This window comes from Canis lupus, chromosome 36 (genome assembly GCF_011100685.1).
Source record: "Canis lupus familiaris isolate Mischka breed German Shepherd chromosome 36, alternate assembly UU_Cfam_GSD_1.0, whole genome shotgun sequence".
Taxonomy (NCBI): domain Eukaryota; kingdom Metazoa; phylum Chordata; class Mammalia; order Carnivora; family Canidae; genus Canis; species Canis lupus.
The window spans coordinates 14,105,132-14,131,923 of NC_049257.1; the positions used below are offsets into that span (position 1 = coordinate 14,105,132).

The 26,792-nt window shown below is 36.3% G+C and overlaps 2 protein-coding genes across 2 annotated transcripts in view; both read right to left on the reverse strand.

The window, feature by feature from the left end:
* ABCB11 (ATP binding cassette subfamily B member 11) overlaps positions 1 to 20,622 on the reverse strand; it is a 76,890-nt gene extending 56,268 nt beyond the window's left edge. Inside the window, 6 exon segments of the mRNA NM_001143932.1 lie at positions 1,367 to 1,500; positions 2,629 to 2,716; positions 14,826 to 15,064; positions 16,064 to 16,115; positions 18,560 to 18,581; positions 20,547 to 20,622. Coding sequence (NP_001137404.1) covers positions 1,367 to 1,500; positions 2,629 to 2,716; positions 14,826 to 15,064; positions 16,064 to 16,115; positions 18,560 to 18,581; positions 20,547 to 20,622 — 611 coding nt within the window.
* On the reverse strand, positions 20,111 to 20,287 carry LOC119867826 (ATP synthase membrane subunit DAPIT, mitochondrial-like). Its single transcript, XM_038584750.1, has one exon. The coding sequence runs from the start codon at positions 20,285 to 20,287 to the stop codon at positions 20,111 to 20,113; it is 177 nt and encodes a 58-aa protein (XP_038440678.1).
* Positions 20,623 to 26,792: the final 6,170 nt, after the last annotated feature.

Sequence of the window (26,792 nt, forward strand, 5' to 3'; positions counted from 1 at the left end):
GCACAGACTGGGGCCAGACTCTGAATTTCAACACGAGCTTTTCCTGGGCAGATTACTTAACTTTTCTGTGCCTTAGTTTCCTCATCTATAAAATGGGGACAATGACAGAACCTGCCTTAATGGATCGTAATGAGGATTAGCTAATGTATGTTAAGTATGTAGAACAGTGCCTACAGTATAGTACGCTATCCATGTGTCAGCTCTGATTATTTATTTGCTTGCACCTTTTATCCCTCCTACTAGATGGTGAGTTCCCTGAGGTCAGGAGTTGTGTGGTTTATCTTTATGGCTTGCCTAGGGTAAGCCCTCCAAAGTATTAGTTGAATATAGTAGCATTAAATTCATATTCCTGGAGGGATGCCTGGGTAGCTCTGTGGTTGAGCTTCTGCCTTTGGCTCAGGTCGTCATCCCAAGGTCCGGGGATCGAGTCCTGCTTGGGCTCCCCACAGGGAGCCTGCTTCTCCCTCTGCCAGTGTCTCTGCCTCTCTCTGTGTGTCTCTCATGAATAAATAAAATCTTTAAAAAAATTCATATTCCTAGGAACATTCCCATAATCTCTTGCTCAGATGGAGCAAACAGGGCTTAGGACTCAATAGCAAAAAAAAAAAAAAGGGACTAAGATATTACCCACAGAGCTGACAATTGTATCCCAGCAAGGTTAAGTATCTGTGCAAGGCCACACAGTAAGTAAGGGACAGAATGAGTGCTAGAATCTAAGTATCTCAACATTCAGTCTTTGCTCTTCCCTATACTACACACTCTCTCATGGGCCTTCATAGGACCCCAAATTTCCATTCAATAGGATTCAAGTACTTCTAATTACTCAGGGCTCATTCAAAATACCTGAAGGAGGAGGGAAGGAGGGCCATCAATGGCTCTAACTGGTCTTTAGGTATAAACTAGATTTAAATCTAGTTGTTTAGTTCAAATCTTTCTTGAACCACTTTGGATTTTTTGGTCTTTGTTTTTATGCGTAGAAATGGCCTTAACAGACAAGGCAAGATAATTCATTCTAATTACATTGTTTTTCCTTACAGATAAATGGGTTGTGACATCCCTCAGTCTCTCTTTTAGAGGCCAAATAGCCCTACTTCTTTTAACTCTCTTCTGTAATACTTCATTTCTAATATCTTAATCAAGGTCCTACAAAAAATAAACTGTAGTATCCTGCCTTTCAATTTTTAATGATCATATCAGATAAAATGTCACCTATGAAAAAACTATGCTGCCTGTAAAAGACCAATTTAAGAGACAAAATACATCCAAAATAACTGAAAATGTGTTTCTAATTGTTATTTAATTTAGAAATAAGGGCTCTATCATCAAAAACTCACACGTACATAAAAACCGCCCACCAGCCACTTACTCAGAAAATCTTGTATTCAACTCTCCCACTGAATTGCAGTCGAACCATCCTATTTCCATTCGCATTACTTTCCTAAAGGAAATTTTTCTCATTTTCTGTATCTGACGAGCTGCAGCAATCACCCAAAAGCATATCTGAAAATGGAGCAAGGAATGTTTGTCACTGTGATGTTAAAAAAATGTTTGTTAATTCCTTCTCTTTGCAGAAGAAAATACTTTCCATGTAAGCCTGAGGAAAAGAAGAAAGTGATTCACTGAAAGCTGCATCATGGGAGGTACGGTGAGCTCTGGCACCTGCTGCTGAAAGTGGGCTGAACAGAACAGCTGTGGCCAGGGGAGCCAGAAGGTTTGGGTGTGAATTTGGCTTTGCCACTGATAGATCTAACCTTACTGAGCTTCACCTTCCACATGCGTAAAGGATGACAGAGCCAAAAAGAAATTCTTGTTCATATATACCTATTTTTGCATGATGCTTCTGGGTGTATTGTTTTCCCCCTGAGAGGCTTGACAACAAGCATGTATGCATAGTTTTCAGACTGTTGGACAATAATTTTCAGAGCAAGTAAAACAAAAATTATGACATAAGCAGGGAATAAATCTACTAATAACTGCTTCCAACCAAGCAAAGTCAGGCTGTCATTAAAACTCTCAGTACCAGCATGGGAAAATTTGATTCCTTTCTCTTTAAAGTGAACACAAACTTCCTGGAATTCTTGGATGAATGGGGGCTGAAGGGCTTCATTATTTTTTCTAGAGAAGTGGGTAAAAGACGAAATATTCTACTTCTTTATTAAGGGGTAAGTAACTCTAAGCCTTTCCATGGCTTAAATCTAGAGTACACTCTAGATTCAGTTTACAGAATTTGGTTTGAAACACAGACTGGTGAGATTTTAGCAATGAAAGTGAAAAAGAAAGAGTTTGCTTTCCTCCAACACCTCCTGCCTGGCTTTCTCCAGGGTGCTCATGCTCCCCTTACAAACACTCCCACAACTGCCTATTTTTGAGTTTAGAAGATGAAGTAGAGGGAGAAGGGGAGGACAGAGCATTGAAATCCAAAGTCTATTCTCCTTCTCTCTAGATAACTGCATGTATTTTCCTCCTCATCTGAGAAGAAGAATCCTTCCCCAATCTCTCACACACCCCACTCCACCTCCAAATAAAACTGTATCCTGAGGGCTTCTGAACAGCTCAAAAGCTTGCATTTCATTGTAATATCTCTTATCCCAGATGTTGATCTATCAATAAAATGGAGGCACTACTCACTTGAATATATCCTGTGATAAGTACTAACAAAGCGATTCCAGCATAGTAACTGGCAAATTTGATCATTTCACTCTCAATGTCCAGCAACCTTCAAAAGAGGGGAAAAAATGTTAAGATTCAGAAGTAGGGTCAAGCTTGCCAAAGATTACATTTGTGGGTACAGAAGAAAATAAAATATGAAAAATGGGTAAGCATCTTCTCTATGTAGAATTATAATCAATCCAACCAAATTTCCACCTAGACCTCACGGTACCAAACTCAGCAAAGATGCCTACCGTCTTCATTTTTATAGGCAGGAATAACTCACTGGCAGTTGTTGGAAGCCAGGGGCAGTAGATGGCAGCCCAGTGCTCTGTCTACCGAGGCCGTCACTCATGCTCCTTAGGTAGTGACGGAGCCATCACTGCTAGGGAGAGATTTTACAAAGCCAGATTGGTGTCTGCAAAGACATTGGTAGAGAAGCGTGAGCTGTAAATCAGGAGGCTCACTGTTACCTCCTCCAGGAATCTAAGCCAGCTTTTCAACTCTTCCATCTTAAGGAGACACTGAAAAATGTGTGTGTCATCATCCCAAAGAAGGAAAAAAATATTTTATCAGCCCAGTCCTTCTGCCGACTGCAGCCCAAGGGGTTTCACTCTCTGGGACATTTTCTAAGATGAAGCTTAAGAATTCGTGGGGAAGAGCAAGAAAGCTCTATAGCATTTTTTCTTTTTTCTCACCGCAACTATACACAGCAGCACAGGGTTTGGGATTGGCAGGGGTGGGGAGGGAAGGCACAAATTAGTCTGAGATTGCTTGCTGTCAGAAAATAAAGAATTTTATACTTAGAAAATTAACATGTCAGTTGATAGCAATTCTGACCCTTGAGGATACTCTAAATGATATAGAGTCTATTTCTTTAGAAAATCAGAAAGCAACACCTTCAGCAGAGGTGTTCTCATCCTACATGCTTTCTGCTTCCTATCAGCTCTTCCTTTTGTGACCCAAGCCTTAGGTCAAGTGTTGAAGTATAATTTCTTTAATTCAGAACAAACTATTATTCCATGACAGATTCTATTGCCATCTTGCACTATTATTCAACATCTTCATTGAATTTATTTATACTGAATATAGTTATGTTTGTTTTGCTAGATTGCAAGCCACTTGAGGGCAAGGGCTTGGTTTAAGCTGCTTGCTCACACTGCCCGAAGCCTTAAACAATACCTTACACGTAACAGACACAATACCTCAATAAATGTTTATATATTCTGCTTTGACTTTTAAAATACCTATAAGGAAGGGGAAATAATTACCTCCGTAAACCCCTCTGTGTATGGATAGTTTCCAAAACAACGAATACATCAGTTCACCACACTTCTGTCTTTCCTGATGGTTTAAGGGAACCCCAAGAATGGACAAGACCTAGAAAACTTATATGTAAATATCCACAATCAGAGGTTCTCACAAAAGTTAAGTATCTCTCTATAGGATGCATAATGGAGTAAGACAATTCTAATGTGAAAATGAGGCCACATTCTTGGTTTTTTTGTTTGTGAAATGGCAACTGTCACTTGACAACTCTGTTCAAAAAACAGAGGACTATGAGTATTTTTCAAAAAGTTTTACTTAGATTTCCTGTGGTGCATTCATTCTACACACGCTCTAGGCAAAAGCGATAAAATGCCTGCCACGAAAGACGCAGCTGCCTAAGTTATAAACAAACCTACTCAGATTGAAAGTACCGAGAACTGACCCAGCACCAGAATTTATTGGGGAAAACTTCAGAATTATATTATTGCTGGATGGTGTGGATAAGGACATGTGTAGTTTATGATTCTGTTCACTCCCGAGGCACCCCAGAGATAAATGGTTAACTCATTTTTATTTTATTCTCAGGGATAAGAAGTTATTAGGGTTTTAGAAACTACTTGAGAATATTTCTGGAACAACATAGTGTTCCAGAAACGTATCAGAAAAACTGATAGGAAGGAAATGAGCAGGCTGGATTGGCTCCTTTGACTGCACATCAAATTTTTTATCATCCGATTGAAAGTTTTCTTGTGGTTATAAAATCCTAGAAAGGATTCTTTCAAGTGTGCAAGTGATTTGGCTCAACAAATGGGCGCCTTTCTTTTTAACAAAACATTGACGTACATCTACTTGACTAAATGAAGATTCCCCTGGCTCATTTGTTGAAGTGAGAAGGGGGCAGAAAGATGACAATTAGAGGGAACGGTAAGAGATATTTTACAAATTATTGAGATATGAGAATTCTTACCTTGCTTTTTATGAAAAAGAAATGCACCATAAAATCAAAGTACTCAATTTATACCTCAAGATTTCCAATTTACTAGAGCCATAGGGCTTTCATTTTAAATATGTAGGAGGTCTTCATGACAAGGTGCATTGCTTAACACAGACTTATCCTTTCCATGGTTTTCATGCGCTATTGCACTATTCACCCAGTAACACTTTAGAGTCACATTAGTGTCAACTCCTAAATGAGCATCACAGGTGAGAAACGTGCTTATGTCCTACTCTCAGAATGTTGGAGGCTCTGAATTCTTAATGCAAGGACATCAACCTATAAACAAATGGCTGATTGCTGGGTAAAGCTGCTTTACAGGATACCCATACACTATAGTAGCCTACTACCAGAATGGCTAGGATTACCTTTCAGAGAATCTGTGACAATTTTTTTCACCCAGGAAGCTATTTTTTGTTTGTTTTTCATAAAGCTTTTTATTTTGAGGTAAGTGTAGATTCTCATGCGCTGGTGAGGAATAATATAGAAACATATACACCCTTTGGTAACATCTTGCAAAACGACAGGACAATATCACAAGGATGTTGACACTAATATAATCAAGACCAGAATGTTCTCATCACCCCAATGATTCTTCAAGTCACCCTTTTATATCTACACATGCTTCTGTCCAGCCTCCATTCCCCCATTAGTCCCTGGCTACCATCCATCTGTTCTCTGTTGCTACAGTTTTATCATTCGAAGAATATTATGTAAGTGGAATCACACAGTATGTAACCTTTTGGTGTTGGTGGCTTTTTTTTCCCACTCAGCATATTTCTTTAAAATCCCATAAATTATTTGTTCCTCTTTATTGTTAAATATTATTCCGTGGTATACATGTATCACGGCTTATTTCACCATTCACCCATTGAAGGATAGTCTGAGTTGTTTCCACTTTTTGTCTGTTACAGACAAAGCTCCTATAACCTTTGTGTATAGGTTTTTATGTGAACATAGGTTTTCATTTCTCTGGAATAAATCCCCAAGAGTAGAATTTCTGGATTGTATAACATTTGCATGTTTGATTTTTTTTTAATTTCCAAACTATTTTCCATAGTGGCTGCACCATTTTACATTCCTATCAGAAAAGTATAAGTGATCCAGTTCTGCCGTATCCTCACCAGCTCTGGTGTTATCACAATTTTTATGTTAGTCATTCTGATAGATTTGCACTGATATCTCATCTTGATTTTAATTTGCATTCCCTAACCGCTAATGTTGCTGAATATCTTTTCATGTGCACATTTGCCATCTTTATATCCTTAGTGAAATGTCTGTTCATGTGTTTTTCCCTATTCGAACTGGTGTTTTTCTAGCCATTGAGTTTGGAGAGTTCTTTATATTTTCGAGATCCTAGTCCTTTGTTAGACATATAATTTGCAAATATGATCTCCCAGTCTGTACCTTTTCTTTCCTTCCTCTTCAGGGTCTTTTGCAGAGCAAACATTTTTCATTCTGATAAAGTCTAATTCATCAATTTTTCTTTTTATGAATTGTACCTTCAGTGTCAGGTCTAAGAGCTCTTTGTCTAGCCTTCGACATGAAAATGGTCACCCACATATCTTTCTAAAAATTTACAGGTTACTTTTTACATTTGAGTCCACAATCCACTTAGAGCTATTTTTTGTATGGGTTCATTTTTCTGCCTATGGATATCCAACTAGTCATTCAACTATTTGATAAAAAGTTTATATTTTCTCCATTGAATTTCTTTTCTACCTTTGTCAATGATCAATTGGATGTCAATAATCAATTTGCATGGGTCTATGTTTGAATTCTCTGTTCTGTTCCTCTGTCAATACTACACAACTTTGCTATAGCTATATAATATGTCTTGAAATCGGGTAGACTCTTTCCTCACATTTTATTCCTCTTTTTCAAAGTTGCTTTAGATATTCTAGTTCTTTTGCCTTTTCATATAAACTTTAGAGTACTCTTGTTTATATCCACAAAAATGTCTGGCTGAGATTTTGATAGGAATTTTATTAAAGCTGTAAATTATTTTGGGGGAACTGACATCTTTACTATATGAATTTTCCAATTCATTAACAACGTATGTCTCTCCATCTATTTTGGTCTCTGATTTCTTTCATCAGCGTTTTGCACTTTTCAGCATATAAATCCTGTACATGTTTGATTAGATTGACACCTAAATAAATTTTTTGAGCAATCGTTAATGATATTATTTTTATTTTATTTTTTGACATTATATTTTTAATATTGGCGCTCACATGTTCATTGCTAGTATGTAGAAATACCACTAAACTTTGTATATTTATCTGGTATTTTATGACTTTGCTAAACTCATTCATTGATTCTAGGATATTTTTGTAGATTCTTTGGGATTTTCTATGTTGACAATAATATCTCCAAAATAAACAGGTATATTTCTTCCTTTTAGATCTGTATGTTTTTTCATTTAAATTTTTTTGATTGTAGTAAAAAAACACATAACATAAAATTTACCAACTTAACCATTTTTAAGTGTACAGTTCAGTAGTGTTAAGTATTAAATCAGTATTCTTTTCCTTCCTTATTGTATAGGCTAGAACATTGAGTACTGTGTTGAATAATAGAAGTGAACGCATATATCCTTGCCTTGTTTCCAGTCTTAGGGGGAAGTATTCAATTTTCTACTTTTAAGTATAACGTTAGCCGTAGGACTTTTTTGTAGATTTTTTTTTTTTTTTAAGTTAAAGAATTTCTTTTCTGTTCCTAGTTTTCTGAGAGTTTTTTATGGATGGATGTTGAAATTTTAAATGCTTTTTTGACATCGATGGAGGATTTCTTTTTTTACATCACGTGGATTTCTATTTTTGCCTGATAAGATGATGGATTACGTTGACTGTTTTTCTAATACTGAATCATGTATGCTTCTCTAGAATACAATCTACTTGGTCATGGTGTGTAATTCTTTGTTATATATTGCTAAAATTCTATTTGCCAGTATTTTGTTAATACTTTGCATCTGTATTCATAAGGGACATTTATCTGTGATTTTCTTTTTTGTAATAGATTTGTATAGTCTGGGTATCACGGTAATATCAGCTTCCTAAAATGAATTGGGAAGTGGTTCCTTCTATACTCTAGAAAATATTATAGAAAGCTGGTGTTATTTCTTTTTAAACACTAGATAAAATTCTCCAGTGAAATCATATTGGCCTGGAGATTTATCTTTTTAGAATTTTAAAATTATAAATTCAATTTCTTAGATAAGGCTATTCAAATTATTTATATCATATTGGGTGAGTTGTGGTAGTTTATTTTTTCAAGCAATTGTTTCATTTCTCTTAAGTTGTCAAGTTTATGTGTATAGACTTGCTTATAGTAGTTCTTTGTTGTCCTTTTTTTTTTCTTGTTGTCCTCTTGATGCTTACAAATTCTGCAGTAATATTTCATCTTTCATTCTCAATATTGGTCATTTGTGTCTTCTCCCTTTTTTCTTTATCAATTTTGATAAAGTTTTGTCAACTTCATTGATCTTTTCAAAGAACCAACTTTTTGTTTCACTGATTTCCTGCATTTACTTGTTTTAGCTTTATTTTATCCTCTCATGCTTTCTGGGGACTTATTTTGCTCTTTTTCTAGGCTCTTGAGTTGAGAGCTTAGATACTTAATTTGAGGTGCTTCCTCTTTTGTAATGTATGCACTCAGTGCTATAAATTTTCCTCTCAGCACTGTAGGAGCTGTGTCCCATAGGTCTTTACATTTTCTGTTTTCCTTTTCATTCAGTTCAATGTTTAAAACTTTTCCCTTGTGACTTTATCTTTGACCTATAGACTATTTAGATGTGTATTGTTTGATTCCCAAAAATCTGGAGGGTTTCCATGATCTTTCTGTTACTGATTTCTAGTTTGATTCCACTGTGGTCAGAGAACGCACTCTATTATTTCAGGTATTTGATGGTTGTTGAAGTTTGTTTCGTGGCTCAGGGTATGGTCTGTCTTGGTATATGCTCTGTAGGGACTTAAAAAGAATGTGTAGTATGTGGTTGTTGAATGGAATGTTCTATAGATGTTGATTAGATCCTGTTTGTTACTGGTGTTGAGCTCTTCTATATACTTGATAATTGTATGTCTAGCTGTTCTACTGTTCAGTGAGAGATGGATTGTTAAGAGTTCTACTATAATTTTGATTTGTCTCTTTTTCCTTTCTGTTCTGTCAATTGTTGCTTCACATGTTTTACAGCTCTGTTGTTTGGTGAGTACGCATTTAAGATTGCTGCGTCTTCCTGGCAGATTGACCCTTTTATCATTGTATAATGTTCCTCTTTGTCCCTGTAATTTTCTTTGTTCCAAAGTCTATTTTACCTCCTATCAGTGTAGTCATTTCTGCTTTCTTTTGATTAATGCTTGAATGATACATCTTTTTCCATTCTTTTACTTTCAACTTGCCTATATTATTTTCTTTAGAAATTTTATTTATTTATATAGAGAGAGAGTGAGAGCAGGAGGAGGGGCAGAGGGAGAAGGAGAGAAGAATCAGCACTGAGCACAGAACCCAATATGGGGCTTGATCTCACAACCCTGAGATCATGACCTGAGCTGAAATCAAGAGTCAGACTGAGCCAGGTCAAGTGCTCCTCAACTTGCCTATATTATTATCGTTAAAGTGATTTTCTCATAAATAGCATGTAGTTGGGTGTTTTAAAATCCATTCTGCCAATTTCTGTCTTATTTGGTAATTTAAACCATTTAAATTTAATATAATTACTGGTATATTAGGGCTCAAATGTGACATTTTATTTTTTGTTTTCAGGTTGTTCTCTCGGTTTTTATTTTTTTAATTTCCTTTCCCCTGCTTTCCTATGAGCTACTCAAACATTTTTAAAATTTTAAGTTAATTTAACTTTATTTTATTTTAAAATAAATAAAGCCCAATGCAGGGCTTGAACTCACAACCTTGAGATCAAGACCTGAGCTAAGATCAAGAGTCAGATGCTTAACTGACTGAACCAGCCAGGCACCCCTTAAACATTTTTTTAGAATTCAATTTTGATTTATCTGTAGTGTTTTTGAGTGTATCTCTTTGCACAGGTTTTTAGTGGTTGCTCTAGGAATTACATTATAGGTATATCACTTATTATAGTCTGCTAGTGTTGTCATTTTACCAGTTTGCCCAGGGTATATAAAAACACCATCTCCCTTTATATACCTTTACTCTCCCCTGTTAATAATATAATTGTCTTTAATATTTCTGAATCATACTTAGCTCAGGCAGTGTTACAATAGGACCATATCAGACAGTGTTAGCATTTTTGTTTCCACCATCAAACATAATCTAGAAAACTCAGGAGAAGGAAAGTCTACTACATTTACCCATGGTTTTGCTTACCATGTTCTTCCTTCTAAATGTCCACGGTTTCTTTTATTGTTTCCTTTCTGTTCAAAGAACTGCTGTTAGCCATTCTTTTAGGTGAGTCAGCTGGCAATAAATTCTCTTCATTTCCCTCATCTGAAAATATCTTGATTTTCTCTTCTATGGGGGTGGTGATAAATGTCCTGACTCAATGATCTTACCCAAGCAGGTAGGGAGAGAGGTTTCTCATTACAGTGGGGGTGGTTCAGACCTCCATATATTCTTCAGTGACACCACAGGAGTTGGATGGGGGAAGAGACATGGCTGGGGCTCATTGATACCTGGCAAAGATGGAAGCCTAAGTCCCAACTCAACTTTTGCTGGCATGGGTAAGAGTAAGGTTGTATGTATGTTGTTTTGTTCTGTGGTGTTGGCTAAAGTAGAATAGTTGTTGTCTGAAATTCTTCTGTTAGGATGCCTCTTTGTGATCTATTATCTAGAGAGAGCAGAATTTTATTAGGTCCTTTGTGGGCTGTGCTCATTGGTATTTCTAGGTTACAGTTTTTGCAACACCCAATCTAGTACATATGAGGCCTAAAGAAAACCCAAGGAACTCAACCATGTCATTATTTGAGCCCTAAGATCTCTAACCTTCTTTTATCCACTCTTTCAGACTACTAGGTAGGTTGGTTTTATATGTAATGGATTAAATAATCCAGTCAAAAGGCGGAGATTGTCAGATTGGATAAATTTTTAAAAAACACAAACTCCATTTGTAGGCTGTCTACAGGAGACACATTTTAGATTCAAAGATATGAACAAGTTGAAAGTAATATGGAAAAAGACATGTCATGGCAAAGAACAGCCATAACAAACCAGGAGTGGCTATACTAATATAAAAAAAACTTTATAAAAAATTATTACTAGAAATAAATATCATTTTGTGATGATAAAAGGCTCCATCAGAAGATTATAGCAATTTTAAATATATATGCATTTAAAAATAGCTCCCAAACACATGAAGCAAAGTGTGACAGATTCAAGAGTAGAAATAGATAGTTCAATAATAATAGAGATTACAACTCCATGCTTTCAGTATTGGATAGAACAATTAGGAATAGAGGATTTGAATAACCCCATAAACCAATTAGATCTAACAGACATCTTTTGAACATTCTGTCAAATAAAAGCAGACTACATATTCTCCTCAAGTGTACCTGGAGCACCCTCCAAGATAGACAGATAGCTAGGCTGTCCTAATTCATGCTACAATATGATGAACCTTGAAAACATTATGCTAAGTTAAAGAAGCCAAGGACCACATATTGTGGAATTCCATTTGTGTGAAATGTCCAGAATAGGCATATCTACAGAGATAGAAAGTAGATCAATGGTTGTCTAGGGCTAAGGGGGATGGGGAATTGGGGAGTGATAGCTGAGGGGTATAGGATTTCCTTTTGTCATAATAAAAATATTCCAAAATTGATTGTAGTGAAAGATGCACAACTGAAATACTGAAAACTATTGAGTTGTATACTTAAATTGGTAAATTTTATGGTATGTGAATCGTATCTCAATAAAGCTGTTCTAAAATAAAATAAAATAAAATAAAATAAAATAAAATAATAAAGCTGTATGGTTTTGCAATGTCTAACTTCAACATAGTGCTTGAATGTGTACACCAACTGTACATTGCTAAGAAAACGGACTGAGATCTAAGAAAGAGTGCAGGCTGAGTTCTACTTTGATGCACTCACATGCGGGGGAAATAAGGAATCCACCTTCTCAATGGCAGTGGTAGTCAGCCTCCATGCCCCTAATCTTTCTTGTCTCCTGGTATTCACACTGTTGTATAGTCCCTTCCCAGATTGTACCAGGGTTGGTGGTGCGACCAATAGAAAATGGCAGAAATTATGGCATGTCACTTCCACAATTAAGTCACAAGACTCTGTGGCTTCCATTTGACTTTTTACACATTAATTGGATAAAAGAAAATAAAAAGAAGCTGCACTGTGGTATTTGGACTCTTAAGACTTCCCCTTCAGTCATCTTTCATTATTTTGCCTTATTTTTCAACTATTCTAAGCAAATAAATTATGATAAACTAATCAGGAAGCTTGATGTTCCATAATACTTTTCAGCATTATGCACTGAGAGCAGTTTGGAAGGCTTCGCTGAAAAATTCCATCCAATGGATTACAATTGATATTGAAACCAATCAGTGAAATGAAAAAGAAAAACTCACTCCTACCATTACACATGCATGTTTATGTTGATAAGATCATAACCTTGTCCAAGACTAATAGGTGGAGAAAGTCACTTTTATCACTTTTATCACTTTTAATGATATACTTTTCCAGGAAAGAAAGTTGCAAAAAAGAGTTGAGTAATTCTGGAGGCATGTTAACTACTTACATGGTAGGAAAATGTCCACTCCCTTCTCTTTTGTCCCACCCAAATCCACTTTCACAGTGATCTTAACTACATAAAAGCTAAACAAACATCTACCTAGAGGTAAAACAGTAGTCATGTCAGGGACTGTAATAGTCCACAATTAAAGTGTGTAACTCATCAAAGGAGTTCCTGGTAAAGAAAAGGCTTGAGAAAGACGTGGTCTACACAACTCCAGATACCCATATGAAATTTTAGAAAGGACAAATGTCCATTTACATCTTCTGTATCATATGAATTCAGCAAAAGCCAATGAGCTTCTGAAAGCCCCTGTTTGCTTTTCATTATCTGCTCACCTCAAGTATATGACCCGGTAAGAATAAATAAAGTGTAATGGGTAGCCACAGTAAACTCTTTTCTGTGGGATGTTAGTAATGTAGATGTTAATAGTAGATTCATTCTTTAAATCACTTAATAAATATTTATGAGCACGTGATACCACAGATACGTCTCAAATTTTGGTCCTCTAACATTTATTTCCAAACTTCAAGGTATAACAGGATATACTTTCAGGAATTTTCCCTAGAAAATTTTACCTTCTTGAATGTTATTAATGATTTGGGTCAATTTACATCATATATGAATCCGAATGCATTTTTTTTTCAAAGGGGGAAGTAATTAACATTACATTTTGTAGTCAGACTACTCTGTAAAAAGCATTTCACTTTTGTCCTCTAAGATAAATGACTTAAAAGACTGTCGTGGACAACAGTAACTCTTCTATACCAACTATTCTGAATCTTACTTCCACATTTAGAAAAGAAACATATATATTTAGACATTAGAAAATTTATTTCTAATGAGTGGGCTTATTATTATTTTTTAAAGATTTTATTTATTTATTAATGAGAGACAGACAGAGAGAGAGAGAGAGGCAGAAGGAGAAGCAGGCTCCATGCAGGGAGCCCAATGTAGGACTCAGTCCTGGGTCTCTAGGATCACGCCCTGGGCTGAAGGCAGCACTAAACTGTTGAGCCACCCAGGCTGCCCAGCTTATTATTTTTTAAAGGGTAATTCTGCACATTGTATGTTGTCCTGTATTTTTCTATCAAGTACTACCTAGCTGTATCTACATGTTTATTTGAATCGTCTTTGATCTAATGATGATTTCATTAACTAGACCTAAACACCATGAAGATAAGGACCATGACTCAAGATAACCACTGATCCTTAAGACTTACACAAGCTCCTGGTATGTAGTTGGTGTTCAAACAATTTTGGTTAAATGAGTGAATGGATGAAAGACCTGAACAATAGATAATATCATGGAAGAGTATCAGTGGTCGAGGAGGATTTGTTCATAATCTAAATCAAATATGTAGAAAAATTTTTAAGTGAAGTGGAAAAATATAAATTTGCCTAGGGAAGCTATTCCAAGTTCTTTCAAGCTAGAGTGTGTCCTGCCCTTGGCTCTTGAACCTGAGTGTGTGGGTTCATACATGCCAATGAGCTTGTTCTGGCCCAAGGCAGTGCAAGAAAGGCTACAAAGTCCATGCTGTGACAGTGAGTCAACACCGTGAATACTACAGACTCACTGATTACAAAGCTACCTATTGGACTTATCACAAAATGAGTTAATTATCATTAGTGAGTTCTGGCTAATTCTGCATGGCTCCCTTCTCTTTATAGCACCGTACCACTCTTCCATAGAAACTCAATTACAAAGACCAGCAGCCCCCTACTCCAAGTGCTGTAGTACACTAATGAATTTCCCATTATAGAAAGAAGGCTGAAGATCAAGTGGACCATTAGCCACAACCACAGAAGTTAAGAAACAGAAAGGTGTTATGAACTAATACAAAGAAGTCTTGCATAGTAGACATGGGACATGACAAAGACGCAAGTAAAATTCATGGCTTACTTTCCTAGTATATGGTAGTGTTTGTCCTTAAGCCTATAGTCTACCAAGTGCTTAAATATGGGTGATATATTTAATGAGCAATTTCCAATTATTTTTTTTGTTGTTAGTATTTAAAAACCTGATAAGATAGGAAGAGACTCAAGGCAGAGTATTTTGTAGAAATATGGGTTAAATTTATGTTTCTGTTCACTCTGTGTTGGATATCATTTCAGTTCAACTAATAAAATCCCATTTACACATTTTGAATTATAATTTAATATGTGAACAACAAAAAGTAAAAAATAAGAAATAGCAGCCTACCCACACTGTGTTCCATTTGTCACATTCTGGTTAAGGGAGCTGTTGATCCAGACTATAGTGTTGTTTACACACGCTTTTCCAGGGATCTTGAGTTCTTGTAATTCAGTGTCATATGCAATAAAAACATCTGTCATTGTGCCAAAAATGAGCAGCACGCCTGGATGGGATAGTCCATGGAGAAACGCACATAAACTTCCCACAAACATCAGCCAAATGTCAGTCGTTGAAGAAAATCGAAACTTGAAAAACAAAGGATTCAGAGATCATCTATGGGTGAAAAGCGGGAGAAGTAGGACTATTTAATTTTAGTTACTAGATTCTGATAGATAGCATTCAGCACCAAATTTTATGGGAACCATCTTAATTGAACAGTAGGGCTTTCACTAATTATATCAAAATAAGTGGTATCTCAATTATCTAAAACACTAGACTCTTCCATTGTTGGTTTATGTTACTTATTTCCTAGTCTCTGAATTCATTCTTCACCTCAAGAACTGGCTTCAGTTCTTTGCCACTGATTCACAACTTCAGTGAGAAGTGATCATTGGCATTGATGCCATTGCCGTGTAGAAATACTGTGTGAAGCATTCAGCAATAGCATAAATTGTATCCCATAGCTGATATTGACAAACAAGTGCCTATTAGTGCCTAGAAATGCCTCTACTTTGTGAAAGTTTGGAGAAAAGACCTAAACTATGGAATTTCTAAAGACATATAAGGATAAATATACACCATATGATTACTATAATGATTTTCCTTACTAAAATAATTATGGGCATAGTGATTATTTTCCAGGACACTTTTCTGATCTACCAGATAGGATTTATGTACTTTTTAATTAATTTATTAATTTATTTATGGGGGGGGGAGAGTGGGGAGGGGCACAAGGAGGGAGAGAGAGAGAGGAAGAATTTTAAGCAGCTCCATGCCCAGCATAGAGGCCAACACAGGGCTCAATCTCACAACCCTGAGATCAGGACCTGAGTTAAAATCAAGAGTTGGATGCTTAACAGACTGAGACACCCAGGCGCCTCAGGATTTATGTGTTAATTACCAATATATTTCTAATTGCCATTTAGCATGTTATTACATAGGCAAAGTTTATTACTGAAAAGATATTGAAAAAGTGAACACTGTAGTTAAAAACCTGCCAGTGACTAAAGATTTAACACTCCCTCCATGAGCTGAACAATTTGCGGTTGTAAAATTTATGTCAAAAATCAGCACAGTTTTATTACCAATTGAAAGAAGCCAACTTGGCTGCTGTCACCTTTCCTCTCATCTTGCAACCTGAGGAGAAAAACATATGGATTTATAGACCATCCTTTCCAAAACAAAGAGAAATTCTCCTTAAGTGATGATTTTATGAGTCATCCTTTAGTAAGAAATAAAGTCCCCACTGACTGAGAAATTCTTGCCAAACCTGGCATCCTAAAAACAAGATTTTATCATTCAGATTTACTTCTTCCAGAGATTTCAGTATAGCTATATTTCATGTTCAGCAGAGATTCAGCGAAGTTTTTCTGAGAGGTATTGAAAGAAAATAAAAAGTGTTCTCTACTCCCAGTTATACTAACATATAACTATTGGACCCCAGGCTTGACCCTCAACCCGTTTCTACTTATATTTCCTTATAAGTTGAGGTGGTTGGATAAGCTGATTAAAGCTTCCTTTTAGCACTTAAAAATTTTACAATTACATTAAATTGTATTAATACGATGGAAAGTTTTTAAAAACTCCCATACTTCCCATAAAATCATATTTCCTTAGTATTTCTTACTCATTTCATCTCTCATAAAGTTGTATCTAACCCATCTTTGACCTTCGCAACTTCAGAGATTTCTACTTCACCATTCATGGACACACCCTGGACCTTTCTCTCACCAGAAACTGCTCTACTCCATTGGTATTCTGGGACTGCCTATGTATCCTGTTTTGTCACTTCCTTCCTCATTATACACCTATTTGTCATCCCAGTGGAAGTGTGCAGTCCCTTAAGCCCTCATTACTTTATAATTCTCAACAGCCCATCAAGGTTGTACTTCCTTCCCCATGCATCCCAGATCTCACACAAACCATTTGGACTACATTCTTACCATCCTCCTTAATCCTTTTCTGCCTCTATCTTTGGAAACTCAACTCTGCATCCATCCAGCTGTTTGCCCCTCTCCTCCTGAAGCCAAGCTGTGGGGCCTGCTGGAGACAAACTCTTCACCCTGTGAACTTCACCCTGTGAACCCTGTGAACTCATGCCAACACGTGCCATGCACGTGCCTGGGGAAGTCAGCTTCCCCTCTGGCTCAGAGTAGAATCCTAAGTCCTTGCTGAGATGTCCAAGGGCCTCCACGGTCTAGCCAATTGGCTCTCCGACCTTGTCTCCTCCTACTGCACTCCAGCTCTCAGCGCCCAAGCATCTGGCCTCTTTGCTGACCTTTGTTCAAATCAAATTTATTCTCACTTCTGACCATCTGCACTTGCTATTTCCTCTTGCCAGAATACTTTCTTCAGATACCTGCATGGCCAACCCCCTCATCTCTTTCAGATTTTCCCTCATAAGTCACCTTCTCAATGAGATCTTCCCTGGCCAAAACCTTTAAAATTTCAACTTCCTCTCCACACCTTTTCATATCTCCATTCCATGTTTGCTTTTTTTCTTAGAAAGAAAGTGATAGATTATTACAAGCTACCATACTATTTATTGTATTTATTTACGGTGCTTATTATGTCACCCTTACTAAAATGTAAGCTCCTCAAGGACAGAGATTTTTGCCCATTTTGTTCTTTTCTGTATCCTCAGCACTTGTAATAGTTTCTGATACCTAATAGGCACTTAATTAATATTTGTGAAATGAATGGACAGACGAGTATGGTCTCCAGCCTTAGCTCAATTTACATCACTGTACTTCATCTGTCTACAGATTGTTCCATTTCTCTCCGAAGCTTTCTCAAACTTCACCATGATCTTCTTATTCTACATTACCACATCTATCAGAAGATAACATCATCTCTAAAAACTGAAAAATTCACTCAAACTTCCTGTGCTTTCTCTCCTTGCTGTTCATCTACACCTATGCTCATTTTCATCTTTTTTTCTACCCAGTGAGAAAAGTGTGATTCTTCTAGATCCAGGCTGACCCTAGCACTCCTAGTCTGAAACTAATGTTACCACATCCAACACTCCTCTCTACTGCGAATTACTTAAACTTTCCTTAATAACTTCAACCTCTGCCTTTCCACCACCTCTTTTGCAGAAACTTGCCTGGTGCCTGCCTTGTGTCTTCTAAATTAAATTCAATCTAATCCTACTCTTATACCAATGAATGATTAACTGACATTTTTTATATGAGAATGTAAACTCTTAAACTAAAGAGAAATATCTAATAATTAAATTTCAGGCTTCTATTATTTGCCTGTGGGAAGAATTTGAGGTTTAGGGATCTCCTCTGCGCTCATGAAATCATACTCATTCAACTTTTCCTTTGTCCATTTAGGTTTGAAATTCTATGGTGTTGCTGGATACATAGGAGAGATGTGGACCTAATCCAGAGGGATATTCTAAAAGGTTTTTGAAAACAAATTACAGCAGTGTTCTAAAGAGAAAAGAAATGGATTACCTATGCCATTTTATAGGAAGTACAATATGCATGAAAATATTATGTCTGCTTTGTGCCTTTAAGAGGAGTATTAGGAAGTTATTCTAGAAAAGGTGATGTATTGTTGAAATAGTCACTTACCCTGAATTCTTGTCATTGTTATCTGTCAGGATAAAAACAATGCACAAAGCAGTTAATAATAATGACACAATGACATAGTCATTAACAATTTTGCTCTGAAAAAAAAAAAAACAATTTTGCTCTGGAAAAACATTCCCATAAATTAGCTTTATTCATGGAACATTGCGAAATGACTATTCGCCTTTTTCTCCTTTTTTTTTCATTCTCTCTCTCTTTCTCTCTCTCTCTCTCTCTTTCTCTCTCTCTTTCTTTCTCTGTCTCCTTCATATTACACAAGAAGATACCCTGTCAGGTTCAGGACTGCTGGCTTGACTACATTTTTCAATATTTCTATAAGTTTTAAGATATTTGTATTTTTTGAATGTCCACTGGAGACCAACATTTTTAAATTAGCTGAAGAAAATCTAATTTTTTGAACTACCAAGTAAAATGAATATTTATTGTTTGGTTCCTTGGAAACATCAGAATTTATCTATTTAAAATTGAGACCACAAATTAACTAAACAATAAGATGATGTTGATACTCCCATGCCAGGAGAAATCACAGTATTGAGGTGGATGTGATTTTCTCCAGGCTAGCCAATGAAGGGTAGGAAGTGAAAGTGAGGATGCAAGGTCACTGAGTATAGGGAAACAACAGGGAAAGGAATTCAGGGTGCTAATGTCAACCATCACCATGGGACAGCACATCCTGATTCTCTGGCATTTTAATTATGTACTTTAAGTAAGAGTAAAGAGGCATTATAGAATAGATTGAGATAACATCTTGGGTTTGGGAATCAGAACTGGATTAGGATAATGGATCCATTAATTATTGTTCCTGTAATCGTTGCCAAGTTTAAATATATATATATATATATATATATATATATATATATATATAGAGAGAGAGAGAGAGAGAGAGAGAGAGAGAGAGAGAGAAAGAGAGAGACAGCTAAGTCTCATTTTCTTCTTCTGTAAGTTGTAAAATCATAGGATTTTTTTTAAAATAATAATTTAGGGGTACCTGGGCAGCTCAGTCGGTTAGGTGACTGACTCTCAGTTTCAGTTCAGGTCATGATCTCAGGGATCATGAGATTAAGACCCCTCAGTATGGCTCCCCCTCAGCAGGGAGACTGCTTCCCCTATGGTTTCTTTCTGCCCCTCCCCCTGCTCAGGCTCTCTCTCTCTTTCAAATAAGTAAATAAATCTTTAAAAATAATAATAATTGCTTGGAATCACTTGTGCTCACTAGATGTTAAGTAGTAATGCTATGGGTCCTCTTTCCCATCATCGCATTCTGGCCAGCAGTCTCAGTAGTTTCTCGCTGAATAATCACCACTGTAATCAATTATAATGATAGATGAATAAAGGCAATAATAATAACCAATGCTGGAACAACACTACTTTACTGGGAAAGAGATATTTATAGATAACATACTTTCATTCACCCACACTTTGTGTGTTTTTTTCCCAGGATCATAATTTATTGTACAAACTATCACATGATGAGTTGACATTAGCTTCTCCAGGCATGGGAACTTAACAGGTGACGTACAGTTTAAATTCCACTTATGTGGCTTTCACAGTTGGTGCTTTTGTAGACCTTAACTTGAAGTATAAGATCATCAAAGCAATGCCTTCATATGTGGCCAGTACCCAATTCATTCTACTTGTGAGAGTGTAAGAGTTGAAATGTTTTTTGATATCAGTGAAATGGATTTGGGCATCCATTTCTGGATTTGTCATGATTTTAATATTGCAAAAGATACCAATTCCACTGGTTATATCCTTCAATGTACAGTTCATGTGTTTTTACCTAGCATTTTCAAACATTCCATTACATGGATTCTGGAGAGAACCACCCATTTGTGGGTGAGAAGTGCATCCTGTAATGGTTCTCCATATTATTGTGCCTTGACTCTGCCCTTTGAAACTTCACTAGTTTGTCCACTTTTGCTCTAACCTCTTTTTATATAAGTGACAGTAAGAGAAAAAGGCCACTTACAGAATGTGCTTGACTCAAAACCATAATTGTCCTCTCCAAATTTCTTCACACTGCGAAGAATTACTGCATCAGACATGGTAATTGCAATCTGCAGTCAATAACCCTATAAAATAAAAATAATCATTGCAATTATTTTTCTTTAGGCAAAGTAAACAAATGAAAGAACAGTTTGGTAGAAGAAATAACTTTCACTAACATTATAATCTTCACTAAAAAGCAGATTTTTTAATTAATCAATAACTCCATGAAAGACTCTAATTATTGGGAATGAAAAGGCAAACCATTGATTATGGTTTTCCCCTAGTTGATGAATGGATAGTTACTTTTTATTTGTTTGTTCTTTCTGTCTGTCCTTCCTTCCTTTCTTCCTTTCTTCCTCCTTTCCCTCCTTCCTTCCATGAGTAAAAATAAAAACCACTGGAACTGCACAACCAACTGATGATATTCTTGGGTTAATGTAGTGGAATGACAATACCTAATACTGGTGGATAGACTTCAGTGCTCCTATGTAAATGCAGCTCCTAGATTGAGGATATGGTGAGTCCAGTGTGGACCAGGGGAATAACTACCCATTCATTTCATAAAACAAGTGTAACCTTGACATCAAAACAAACAAGAATGGTATAAAAAAAATCGAAATATAATTATTTTTGAAAATAGATTAAAAATTGCTAAATATGTTAAGTGGAATTTAGCAGTTCATGAAAAAATGTAATGAGCAATGTTGATCCCAGGAATACAATGATGGTTTTATGAAAAATTTTGATCATTTTGATAGATCCAGAAAAAGTATTCAGTAAAAATCAATATCCATTACTGACTTCTAAAATCCTATAAGATTAAAGAAATCATTATCAGCAACTCCAATGAATAGATTTTGGGTAATGATCAGCAGCGAATACTAGAACCATTAGCTGAAATATTGGCAAAGATTAAATATCTAGTAGTACAAAGTATTGCAAAGATGTAGAGGGAAGACATTACATTAAGCCATTATATCTCCTTAAGCTCCTCTGGGCTCTCATAGTTTCTCATACTTTCCTCGTTTTTGATGACCTTGACAGTTTTGAGGAGTATTGAGCAGTTATTTTGTAGAATGTCCTCTAAAATGGGACTTATCTGATATTTTTCTTAGGATTTTTCTCAGGATTAGACAGGGATTGTATATTTGGGGGAGGAAAACCATAGAGGTAAAGTACTCTTTTCATTACATCATATCAATGGTACTATCAACATAATAGTACTGATCAACATGGTTTATAAAAAATAAATTTTTAAATTTTTATTTGAATTCAATTAATTAACATAGAATGTATTATTGGTTTCAGAGGTAGAGGTCAGTGATTCGTCAGTCTTATATAACACCCAGTGCTCATTACATCATGTGCCCTCCTTAAGGTCCATCTCCCAGTTACGCCATCCCCTTACCCCTCTTCCATCCAGCAACCCCCAGTTTGTTTCCAATGATTCAGGGTCTTTTATGGTTTGTCTCTCTCTCTCTCTGATTTTGCCTTGTTTTATTTTTTCTTCTCTTCCCTTATGATCCTCTGTTTTGTTTTTTAAATTCCACATATGAGTGAGATCATACGATAACTATCTTTCACTGATTGACTTATTTCACTTAGCATAATGTCTTCTAGTTCCATCCATATCTTTGCAAATGGCAATAATTCATTTTTGATAGCTGAGTAGTATATATATATATATATATACTACATCTTATTTATCTATTCATTTGTTGATGCTCATCTGGGCTCTTTGCATACTTCGGCTATTGGGGACATTGCTACTATAAACCTTAGGTACAGATGCCCCTTTGGATCAGTACATTTTTATCTTTGGGGTAAATACCCAATAGTGCAATTGCTGGGTTGTAGGGTAGCTCTATTTTCAACATTTTGAGGAACCTCCATATTGTTTTCCAGAATAGCTGTACCAGCTTACCTTCCTACCAATAGTGTAAGAAGGTTCCCCATTCTCTGCATCCTCGCCAACATCTGTCATTTCCTGACTTGTTAATTTTAGCCTTCTGACCTGTGTCAGGTGGTTTTTATTTCTTTTCCCCTGATGCTGAGTGATGTTGAACATTTTTTCATGTGTCTGTTGGCCATTTGTACGTCGTCTTTGGAGAAATGTCTGTTTGTGTCCTCTGCCTATTTCTTGATTAAGATTATTTGTTCCTTGGGTGTTGAGTTTGATAAATTCTTTGTATATCTTGGATACTAGCCCTGTATCTGATGTGTCATTTGTAAATATCTTCTTTGATTATCTTTTGGTTTTGTCGACTGTTTCCTTTGCTGTACAAAAGCTTTTTATCTTGATGAAGTCAAGATAGCTCATTTTTGCCTTTGGAGATATGTCTAGTAAGAAATTGCTGTGGCTGAGGTCAAAGAAGTCTGTGTTCTCCACTAGGATTTTGATGGATTCCTGTCTCACATATAGGTTTTTCATTCTTTTTGAGTCTATTTTTGTGTATGGGGTGAGGAAATGGTCCAATTTTATTCTTCTGCATGTGGTTGTCCGATTTACCCAAGAGCATTTGTTGAAGAGACTTTTTTCCATTGTATATTCTTTCCTGCTTTATTAAAGATGAGTTGACCATAGAGTTGAGGGTCCATTTCCGGTTTCTCTATTCTATTCCATTTATCTGTTTTTGTGCCAGTACCATACTGTCTTGATGATTACAGCTTTGTAATAGAGCTTGAAATTTGGAATTGTAGTGCCACCAGTTTTGGTTTTCTTTTTTTAAAGATTTTATTTATTTATTCATGAGAGACAGAGAGAGAGAGAGAGGCAGAGACACAGGCAGAGGGAGAAGCAGGCTCCATGCAGGGAGCCCGATGTGGGACTCGATCCTGGGTCACCAGGATCATGCCCTGGACTGAATGAAGGCACTGCTAAACTGCTGAGCCACCCGGGCTGCCCAGTTGATAGCATTTTGATAAAGAGTGCATTGAATGTATAGATTGCTCTAGGTAGCATAGACATATTAACAGTATTTGTTCTTCGAATCCATGAGCATGCAACATTGTTCATTTCTTTATGTCTTCCTCAATTTCTTTTATGAGTGTTCTGTAGTTTTCTGAGTACAGATCCTTTGCCTCTTTTGTTAGGTTTATTCCTAGGTGAAGTACCCTCATTACATCATATCAAAAGTACTACTGACATAATAGTACCAACCAACATGATTTATAAAAATAAATTTTAAAAAATAAATTCAATATTAAGAAGTAGAGTGAGAAACATTATTTTATTCATCAATTTAGGAGGTCAGTAAAATAAAAAAATCTACAAGAACTAGATTCAAAATTACTTTATTCAACAACAGTTTATTACTATAGCAGTATTACACCCAGAGAATGCAATGCTCACTGGTTATATCATTTTTGAAATTTTAAACAAAGACTTATTTTTTAAAAGGCAAAGAAAGAAATTCTTTGATCATGATAAAATGAGAAAACTTCAACGATAGTTGTAATATTACATCTCCTAATTTTAAAATAAGACTTTTTTTAAAAAAAAATTCAGTGTTCAATGATTTTTTCCTGGCTTAGCTCATCATTTAAAAAGGTTTCTTTCCACTGGCATGCAAATATTTGGCAACACTTAGAGGCTAGCGGTGTCATGTCTTGTCCATGAACTTCAGTCTTACAGATCCTATGGCTTCACTCCATGTTATTGGATACATTTTTTAACCTCTCTCCAGGCTCTGAATTCTCCTTCAGATCAGTGGTGGTGATGGTGGTACTAAGGAGGAGAATGATGATCAACCAACATACTCTCTTCATTTTCCCTCTCTGTGCCCTCTGCAATTCTATACAGTTGTTTTCATATTGAGTTTGCTTACCTTTTGCTTCTTTCTGAACATAGTGACTTTTGTGATCTCTACTATTAAAGAGTAACATTCTCAAACACAAAAATTCATGCATATCATGGATCTCCATCCTTGTAGCATTGACACTGCCTTCATCCAATGACCACCAGGAACACAACTATAGTCGAACAGTCTGGATTCATTACTTATTGCAGTGAGGGGGAACACACGGTAGGAACCATGGGATGTCTCAGTAAAAGAGTGTTAGAAAGAACCTATTATAGGACTTGGGGTTCAGTTAGGTGATTGGAAGAGGATCCATGAAAATGGGGGTTTGCTTCAGATTGGATGCTGCCAGAAAGCAAGAGCAATTTTCATGACTGGGTACAGAAACAATCACTCATAGCAAGAGAGAGGGATGAGGATGAGAGAGGATGTTTGGTATTTTGTGGGTTGCACAATGACCTTGTTTTTATCTGTGTTTAGGCAAAATTATGGACTGGCTTTACTGTGCTTCATTTTTAACCTGACTCATAGTGAATTTGTCTGAGGTTGGTTGGATGGTTATTTTTACGTATCAATTTGAGGAAACTAAGGGATGCCCACATAGCTGTAAAGAATTATTTCTGGGTATGTCTGTGATGTGTTTCCAGAAGAGATTAGCATTTGAATCTGTAGAAGACTGCCCTGATCACTGCAGATGGGCATTATTCATTCAATACCCTGAAGTCCTGACTAAAACAAAAAGGCAGAGAAGTTGATGGCAGAGAAACTAAAAGACATTTTTCTAAAGAAGACATCCAAACGGCCAATAGGTACATGAAAAGATGCTCAACATCACCCATCATCAGGAAAATGCATATCAAAACCATAATAACATATCACCTCACATCTGTTAGAATGACTATCATCAAGAAGACATTAAATAACCAGTGTTGGTGACGATTTTGAGAAAAGGGAACCCTCAAGTCCTGTTGATGGGAAAATAAACTGGTTTAGTCACTATGGTAATCAGTATGGAGGTTCCTTAAGAAATTAAAAATACAGGGGCACATGGGTGGCTCAGATGGTTAAGCATCTGCCTTTGTTTTTTGTTGTTGTTGTTGTTTGTTTGTTGTGTTTTGTTTTAAGCATCTGCCTTTGGTTCAGGTCCTGATCTTGGGTTCTGGGATGGAGCCCCTGTGGGGATTCCCACTCCTGCTCAGTGAGGAGTCTGCTTCTCCCTCTCTCTCTAGCCCTCCTCCACTTGTGTGCACCCTCGTGAGCGTACTTTCTCTCTCTCTCTCTCTCTCTCTCGCAAATAAATAAAATCTTTTTCAAAAAAAGAAATTAAAAATACAGCTATCATATGATCCAGCAATCCCATTTCTGAGTATATACCCAAAGGAAATTAAAATAGGATATTGAAGAGATACCTGCACTCCTGTGTTTACTGCAGCATTATTCAATATAGCCAAGATACAGAAACAACCCTAAGTGCCCATCAATGGATGAATAGATTAAAAGAGATGTGGCATATACATATGTATATATGCACACACGTATATAGCATATATAAAACTTTGTATGTACATATGTACACACACATACATATACACACACACATATATATAATGGAATATTATTCAACCATAAGAAAGAAGGAAATTCTGCCACTTGTGACAACATGAATGGACCTTGAGGGCATTATGTTTAATGAGATAAGCCAGACAGAGAAAGAAAAATATTGTATGATTTTGTCTATCTGTGAAATCTAAAAAAGCTGAAATTGTAGAAACAGAGACTAGAATGGTGGTTACCAGAGATTGAGGGGTGGAGGGATTGGGGAGATGTTAAAGGATACAAACTTGCAACTAGAAGATGAGAATATTCTGAAGATCTAATGCATAACCTAATGATTATAGTCAACAATACTGTATTGTATACTTCAAAATTGCTAAGAGGCTATATCTTAAATGTTCTCATCACAAAAAAAGAAATGACAATTATGTAACATGATAGAGGTGTTAGCTAAAGCTATGGTGGTAATTCAAATTGCCGTATATAAATGTATCAAAGCAACAAGTTGTATACCTTCAACTTATACAATGTTGTATGCCAAATACTTCTGAGTAAAAAATAAATTAATTTTTTGAAGGCCAGAAGAGGATGAATTTGCTCTTCTACTTTAGCTGGGACATCCATCCTTTCCTGGCCTTGGACATCATTGCTGCTGGTTCTTAGCCCTTTGATTGGTTGCTCAGTCAGAAATTGAAGCTAGTTGCCTTATCTCTGCCCAGGTCAGAAATGGCAGTGATGAATTCTGAAGGCCATTGTGTTGAAAAAGTTGATGACTTGCATGCATCCACAAAGGCAGTGGCCATTTTATAATGCTAAGTCTGGGAAAGTGCAATGAGATACCAAAATTTCTATGACAAATAAACAAAAGCCTT

Coding starts and splice junctions, on each gene's coding strand:
- LOC119867826 (XM_038584750.1), bottom strand. CDS start 20,287: ATGACAAATCCAGAAATGGATGCCCAAATCCATTTCACTGATATCAAA.